The sequence below is a fragment of the Brassica oleracea genome, chromosome C7 (assembly GCF_000695525.1).
Source record: "Brassica oleracea var. oleracea cultivar TO1000 chromosome C7, BOL, whole genome shotgun sequence".
NCBI classification, from domain to species: domain Eukaryota; kingdom Viridiplantae; phylum Streptophyta; class Magnoliopsida; order Brassicales; family Brassicaceae; genus Brassica; species Brassica oleracea.
In genome coordinates, this window is record NC_027754.1 from 28,923,549 (window position 1) to 28,932,050 (window position 8,502).

At 33.7% G+C, this 8,502-nt stretch overlaps 1 protein-coding gene across 1 annotated transcript; it reads left to right on the top strand.

Annotated features, from left to right (window-relative positions):
• The first annotated feature begins 4,990 nt into the window (after positions 1 to 4,990).
• On the top strand, positions 4,991 to 6,469 carry LOC106303588 (BOI-related E3 ubiquitin-protein ligase 1). Its single transcript, XM_013739866.1, has 4 exons — positions 4,991 to 5,263; positions 5,329 to 5,396; positions 5,489 to 5,742; positions 5,833 to 6,469. Exons 1-4 carry the CDS (start codon positions 5,217 to 5,219, stop codon positions 6,352 to 6,354), a joined length of 891 nt encoding a protein of 296 aa, XP_013595320.1. The 5' UTR covers positions 4,991 to 5,216; the 3' UTR covers positions 6,355 to 6,469.
• The last annotated feature ends 2,033 nt before the right edge of the window (positions 6,470 to 8,502 follow it).

Below are 8,502 nucleotides of genomic sequence, written 5' to 3' on the forward strand. Positions count from 1 at the left end.
GTCGGAATTTCCTCGGAATTTTTAAAATTTCCCAACGGCTCTCTAACGGCTATAATATATCCTCGGAATTTATCGGTTTTTTCCGAGGAATACGTTTTTCCTCGGTATTCCATAAGAATATTCCGACGGATTAATATTTCCTTGGAATTCCGTCGGTATATTCCGAGAAAACCAAATTTTGTGTTTTCTCGGAATATCCTCGGAAATTCCTCGGGACATTCCGAGGATTTTATTTTCCGTCGGAATACCGCTGTTTTCTTGTAGTGTATGAAACCAGTTGGCCTCACTATCCCCTCCTATAATAGAGAATCAGACACAAGATACGTACGCATATAATTATAAAGAAAGAAATTTTCGGATCGATTTGATGATGATGAGTAAAAGACTATACACATGTAATTGACTTGATCGTGATGATGTTGCATATAAGGATCACTTATAAGAATCCATACCAGACCATATATATAGAGAGAGTATTGATTGATTAGTTTGGTCTTTCTTGAAAGCTACAATTTGGCTAACTTCCAAACCCCTTAGGTGATATATGTAAATAAATAAAAAGGTGACCGGGAGCTTCTGGTCAAATAGTAAGGAGTAGGGTTTGGGATGTCACCATATTTCAGGTTCGATCCATCTGCCATGCGAAACTAAAGTCACATTTACTTGGTCACTCTACACGGATATGGGCTACTGCTTTTTGATCCATTTGAATACCCGGGAGAGAGTCTATCCGTGGGCTACACTTTCCACCCGAGAGTTAGGTCTGTCTCTTTAATAGATCCAAATTTAACCATTTCTTTTAAATAAAAATAAATAAAAATAAAAATAAAAATAAATAAAAATAAATTTAACCATTTCTTTTAAATAAAAATAAATAAAAAGGGATCAGAACGACAAGCTAGAAGGTGTGTACAAATCGCTATTATGTTCTTTTATACACAGAAAGTAAACTTTATTTTCTTATTGGTTCTATATTAAAAGCAAACTGCGTATATGATATTGGCTAGCTAAATGGACAAGTTAAAGATGGCTTTGTTGATCTTATTTTTCGTGTACATGTTCAAAAAGAGACTTACCAGTTACCATTACATGTAACCACACACATGTAACCATTACGCATTAAATGGACCATTACTTTATCTTTAAGTATTGTAATATGTTTTGTATTTTGTTAGGTTCTTACGTGAGGGCATGATCCATGGCACAAGCCACACCTTTTGGGAAATTGGGAACAAACGGCCAGATCTTTCAATAGCATACACTACTATTTAAAAACCAAAACAAAAGCAAAACTGACTCTTTTTTTTGGGTAAAATGTTAAACTCGCACAAATATATTTAATTAGCAAAACTGACTCTTCTTGTACTACTTTTCATATTTTCAACAAAGAAAGATGGGCTCATAAAACTTAACCAGAGAATGAAAAGTAATAAATTGATAGGCTCAACATCCAAGTTAACTTCATGGTACGGTGCTTCTGCTAGACAACAAAATAAAACAAATCATAATTGGATTAATTAACCAATACATTAGGAAATTTGACTTAGACCAAATCATGAATTGGCTCATAAGATGCCATTCCCTTACATCAATGTTTTTGCCTACCTGTCTAGCTCTTGCCACCACATTTCTACTTCTACACCTTTTGTCTATATACGCAGAATATCACAGATATGTATCGCGTGTGTATGGTCCATTCTCATCTTATTATCTTATTTGTGAGTTTAGTTAATTAGAGTCTAATATTCTCAGTCTACCATTCCTTCTCATTCTAATTTTAAAATGTATATATACGAAAAACAAATTAAGTATCGTCCTTGTTCAAAACAATCATATTTTAAGACATGAGTGCGTTTTCTCAAGAAAACATTAATTGTCTTCTTTTTTTTTTTGGTCAAAAAAAAAAAACATTAATTGTCTAATACTAATATTCAGAGGACTATATAGAAATATCTTTACTAATTACATTATATTGTTCAATATATAGATATTAATATATATGATATTTACATAAATAAAATCTAATATGCCATCTGATATTTCGATTTTATGTATTGTAACCATGACCATGTGATATACGTGTATGTATATGTTTATATATACTCTTTGTTTTGAAGAAGACGGAAGCGATTTTTTTTTTGGTTGAGAATGTGATATTGCATAGTGTGAAGCATTATTATTCTTACTCATGAGGAAACGTGAAGGTGGACAAAAGGGATAAATTTTTAAAACCCTAATTAAGGAAAACAATGATGTCCAATTGTGTATTTTGCATCTAATCAAATCGACACCTTTGAATATTGACTCTTCTTCTTTCCACTTTTCTCATTTCTTAATTTTTTCCGCGAGCAAATAATTTTCCATATTTTAATTCTCATTTAGTTCCGCATTTTTTCATCATGGCCAACACACAATTCCAACTATAGGCTAAAGTTACACCTATATAATATATATGTATAAGATAAACATCAAATAGAAAGTATTCTAAGCAACTAAAAACATCTCTTAACATACACACACTATGGGTATTCTGAGTACCGAGGATCCCCGGGTCTTAAGCTTAGGTAATATCTACGTGATAGATGAATCATGGACATCTACCACTCAGTTCAACGGGTCTGGATGAGTTTGGATAGACAGTTTTGGGAAGGTTCAACTTATGGAGACACGAAATTTTCCACGACGAGTCTGTCTTGCATTCAGAAGTGGAAACACTACGATGGACGATGGAGAGTATGCTTCAGCATTCGACATGTCAGAGCTTTGGGACGGATTGCAAGGATTTATTCGCCATGATTAAGAAGCCTTATGTTTGGCCAAGTTTTCCTACAGAATTGGAGAAGATAGAGACTCTGCAGATATGTTTCCCGGACTTCAAGATCATTTATATTCCACGAGCGCAAAATCAGATTTCGGATTATTTAACTAACACTGCGAAATCTTTCTATAGAAAACTTTGTTTTGTTGGTTGTTCTATTCCGGTCTGGTTATCCAGATAACCTCAAGTTTAAGTAATATAATAGCCGTTTATTGCCTAAAAAAACATACACACTATATGTATAATATAAATTGTTGTTTTTACCTTCACCACGTTATTATGACTGCATATACACTGATGTTTCTGAAGACGCGTTGTCGAATTCAACAACCAATAAAAGATATTACTTTTTTTCCGGTTTGGCATCAGATATATGAGTTTCGCTTAAGCATCCAGCTAATCTCGGATGTAAGCAAGTTTTCGTATATGTTGTGATTCATAAATGGACAACTTTAATATAGGGTTCCCTATACATATCTTTATGTGTATTTTAAAGAATGTGCAGGAGATATGGAAAATGAGATTGTTGGGTAAAGTGTAAGAGAGATTGAAAAGTGAGGATAACATGTTTTAGGAAGAGAAGAATTGAATGTTCCAGAGAAGTTTTGCCCAAGAATTCACAATTTGGTGTGGTGGGCTCCTCTAAAGGGCAAAGAACAAAAGTGTGTTATGTTTCCATTACTATTTTCGTTACTGCTTTTATTATTAGATAGTAGATACTCCATTAAGTTTTATAACAATCACTTGGTTTTGGTCAAATCAAGACGATACCAGTCTAATGGTCATCGTTCAATTAGGCTATAGTAGAAACTGATATTACAATATTAATCATATTCTGTAAAAATTGCAGATTTATGTCAGCCGTATATATTCTGAAAATTAGATTAGACTTGAAATATTGAAATACAATTCCCCTATCGTTGTAGATATGTTTCTACCTCCCCAAATGTTCAAAACTAATTAAAATTTTAGAAAATTATTAGGTTAAGCCAAGAGCAACAACCTACCTAATATCTATATAATATATTACACGCTCATAACTTGCAGTTTTTTTTTATAAAACTTGTTGATTATCTTTGTTTAGTGAAATTGTTTAGTTGATAGATTTCTGTTCCATCATGAATAATGTACAAAACCCAACAATATATACATACACACATATATACATGTGATGTGTGTGTGTTTTGGCGCGCAAATATATAGCATGTCTTTATTATCGAGAAAGTCAGTCACCTGCAATGCCATAATTTCATTAAATTCAATTAAATGTAATAGTAATATAATTTGAATTTCACAGTATTGAATAATATGAACTGCATTTAGTAAAACAAAAATGAATAATACGACATTTTCTTTCTTGCCGAACAAATAATTTCATTTATAATTTGTTTTCTACTGGGCTTAAACAATTTTTTTTGTTTGAAAACAATTTTAAAAAATCTTCACATGGTGAATTTTTAGCAAACCCTTTCCCAAAAAAAACATGGTAAATTTTGAAATAAATAGTTTGTTGGAAGACGGACAAAAACAAAAGAAATAATGCTACAAGAACACGATACTTGAATATCTTTTAGAAAGAAAAGACTATACTGTTTGATATCAGCGCAATGAGCAAACACGACACAGAGTCTTCTCGAGAGAAAAAGAAAGAAAGCATGCCAAGAGAATTTCAATATATATATATGTTAATTATGACAAAGATAGATAAAAGTTTTGTAAATCTTGATGATAAGTGTAATTATTACAATTATTTAGTTTATAAAGTAAAAAAAATGTTGTATACTAGCATATGTGATTTAACCATTTAACCAACATATGTATAGGAAAAGGTATTTGCATTTTGTTATTTCGGTCTTACTAGAAACAAGAAACAGGCCAAAATGTGATTCGTGAATTTTAACCCAAAAAGAAAAGAATTTTAATTGTAAATCTGTCGCTCTTCCAACTTATATATAAAAGATTAAATTGTGATACTTACAACTAGTTGCATTTTTTATTTCAATAAGTAACATTTTATAAAAAGTTGCTAATATGGACGAATCTACAAAAGCATAAAAGATCTAAAAACGAAATATACCCATAAAAAAGAAAAGTAAAAAAATGTAGATGCGATTCAAGTATTCAACATTGGGTTAGTAATCAATGAGAATCATGCTTACTATGTGCATATACGGAGACTTTAAAAGCCTTCCCTTAAAAAACTTCCATTTCATTCCATTCCTCCTCCTCCTCTTCACCATTTATCTTTCTCAAATTTTTTTAAAATAATATATTTCTTCAACAAAACAAAAGCAAAGTTCCAATCTTCACCACTTTCGTCATCACCATGTCCGATGCAACCGTAGACACATACATATCTTTTGTGTGATTTATATACATATTAAAGATTCATTTGTTCATGGCGGTTCAAACTCATCACCATCATCCTACTATGTTCCTCAACAGGTACTCTCTCTCTCTCTTTATACACATATGTATGTTCTCAAACGTTTGATGTTTCGATATCTCAGAAACGGACAAGAAGGGAATGATTTTTCGCCGGAGCTGCAAAAGTCTCAGTTTCCGTCCATCACCACTGGTTTGACTTCTTAACTCCAAATGGGTTGTATGAGAAATTAACCGGTTTATCACAAGAAATTAATCGGTTTAGCGTTTGGTCGGTAAAAACAGGGGTTAATACAAGAAAGCGAGCCAGAGAAGTGATTGATTTAGAAAACATGACGTCTCCGATGAACCCTCCGCCGCAGTTTATCAGCCGTAGACAAACTCCTAATATAGTATCCACCGGTCTTCGTTTGTCTCAGGGACAGTCGCAGAATCGAGAACAACCGCCATCATCATCATCTTTTCCGATGATAAACGAAGATATCGCCGGAGAAATCAAACGACAATCGGATGAATTAGATATGTTTCTTCAGACCCAGGTGAGTGTTTTTTTTAATTTAGTTATGATTTTTGAATTTTCCGAAAAGTTTTTTAAAATTACTGATTTTTATATTTTTTTAATTTGTAAGGACGAGCAGCTGAGACGCATGTTAGCAGAAAACAGCGAGAGGCACTATCGTGAGCTTCTAAAAACGACGGAAGAATCAGTTAGACGGAGATTAAGAGAGAAAGAAGCAGAGATCGAGAAAGCTACGCGTCGTCATGCAGAACTTGAGTCACGTGCGATGCAGATCGAGACGGAGTCACGTGCTTGGCAGGCGAGAGCGGCCTCGAAAGAAGCCGAAGCCACGACTTTACAAGCTCGATTGCAGCAAGTCGTAGCTCACGGCGGCGGAGTTACAGTTGCGGAACCAAACTCAGGAAGCGTAGACGGTGTGGATGAAGCCGAAGACGCTGAATCGGCTTACGTTGATCCCGATCGACTTGAATTAACCGGACCGAGTTGTAGGATTTGTTGGCGGCGATCGGCGACGGTGCTGGCTTTACCGTGTCGGCATTTGATCCTCTGTAAAGGTTGCGACGGTTCTGTGCGAGTTTGTCCGCTTTGCCTTGGCTCGAAAAATTCAAGCGTGGAAGTATTCTTTTCTTGATGGGCTTTCTTTTAGTGGGCCTACTAGACCCAACGTTGGTGTTTTATTACTCTAAAAACAAAATTTATATGATATTAAATTCATCATATTTATATAATTGCAAAATTTGAGTTTCTTCATCTCTGAGCTCTCAATAAAGGAGAGGCTTAGGGCATCTGCATTAGTTGAAACTTGGGTGGGGTTCACCAATTTAATTTTTTATTATTATTTTTTTTTTCGTTTGATTTCTTGAAAAGAAAAAAAAATAATAAAAAATAAAAAGTCCAACCAATCGCGGACCGCCATGCGTCGTGGGACCCACGAAATAGTTGTGAACCCGTCTCTTACGCGTGAACCTGCAAGACCCTGAGTTCACCTTTTTTGTTTTGGGAAGCGTGTGAACCTGAGTTTAAAACCCTCAATGCAGATGGCCTTAGATACATGTAAATATTAAATCCTACACAGCGGCACTGTTCTCTTTTCTTTTAAAAATTATTTTGTTTTGGTGAAATAACGAAATAACTAATAAACTGTTACCATTTGATTTTTTATTTATTTCACTTATCTATTAGTTGAGATTAATATGATATTTTATTATATAATTAGTATTTTATTTAGTGATATAAATTCTATTGCAGTGATAAATTTGTATTGTTTTTATTATATATGTATATATTTTAGGATTTAACGTTTTTTGACAAGAAGAAAAAGATTTAAGGTTTTCAGGTTTTTATATTTAAAACATATTATTATATTTAAGTGTATGATTAATATTTGCTTTAGTTGATGCTTTGAAGAAAAAAAAATCTTTGTTTTTGGTAGATTTATTGAAACTTCAATAAAAATTAAAATAATAGATTACTAAATTATGATTTATGACCATAATTTTGCTATTTGTTTTACAACAATGAAGTATCATAAAATAAATTAAAATGTAGCAAACTAGATAAGTTTTATTTATTTCTTTGTAATAAAATAGTTATAAACATTTAATGAAAGTTGCATATTAACCGATGATACCTGTGATCATTGGTCAATAGTGCATAGTAGTTGGTGGATAGTGAAAAAAAAAGGATAGTGTATGGTTGTTGCCTCGTTTGTAGATGATATATGTTTTTTTTCTTTTCAACGTAGTACGTAGATGATATATGTTCGATGTTGAATAATGTGTAGTCGTATTTTGATAACCTTTCATATTTATCGGGTTTCTTTTGCTGTTCGCATTCATGTTTTTCCTTTGGTTGCATCATGGATCATATATTCAAACTTCACTACAGAAAAATATCAATAAACTTTAGAGACCACAATAATTATTAAATATTGATATAAATATACTTTAACGAACAAAGGTAGATTTCATTCACATTTGAAAATGGTAAAACAAATGGGTCATTGAGTCAGTAACACATGAGTAGACTGCTTTTGTCATAAATCAAGGAAAGTGGAAGACCAACTCATACCTGCAGAAATAAAATAAAACGGTAATTATATATTCCATTCCATAAGTATGCTAGTTACTTAGATTAATTATTTAGTATTTGCATTGTATAATTAAGGATCTACCATTCGACACTATGCTTAAAATTCAATGACTCTAATACCCCAACCTCCTACCCGTATCCCACAACTATCATCTTCTTCACTAGCGCTGGGAATTTGGTTCAAAACCCGCGGGGCCCGGCCCGTTAGGCCCGCTGCGGGGCGGGTGCGGATCCAAAAAAAATTGAGTTTTAAAGTTGCGGGCCATGCGGATTGGGCCGATAGACCGCGGGGCGGGCGCGGGTTTTAAAATTTTGGGTCGCGGGTTAGCGGGTACCCGCATATATTGAGAATGTCATGTTGTTTTCATGTTTTGGTCTAGTTAGTGTGTGTCGTTTTTTTGTTTTACGTTATAAATGTGTGTGGTTTTTCATGATTCATGAGTATAAAAATAAATTGGAAAACCCTAATTACTTCATCATCTCATTCTCTCATTTCTCTGCGCCTAACGGCTCGAACCCTAATCGCCTTTGCCTCTCTCAGCCTCTGCAACTCGTTGGTTCTCTCTGAGAATCATTTTCTCAGTTCTCAGAGACTCTGACTCTCTGTCTCTTAGTCTCTTGGTCTTTGTTGCTGTCTTCCCGACCGTATGTCTCTCTCTCGCTCAAAACAAGGTATATGTTGATCTCT

Coding starts and splice junctions, on each gene's coding strand:
- LOC106303588 (XM_013739866.1), top strand. CDS start 5,217: ATGGCGGTTCAAACTCATCACCATCATCCTACTATGTTCCTCAACAG. Junction 5,264..5,328: donor CCTACTATGTTCCTCAACAG/GTACTCTCTCTC, acceptor TCGATATCTCAG/AAACGGACAAGAAGGGAATG. Junction 5,397..5,488: donor GTTTCCGTCCATCACCACTG/GTTTGACTTCTT, acceptor CGGTAAAAACAG/GGGTTAATACAAGAAAGCGA.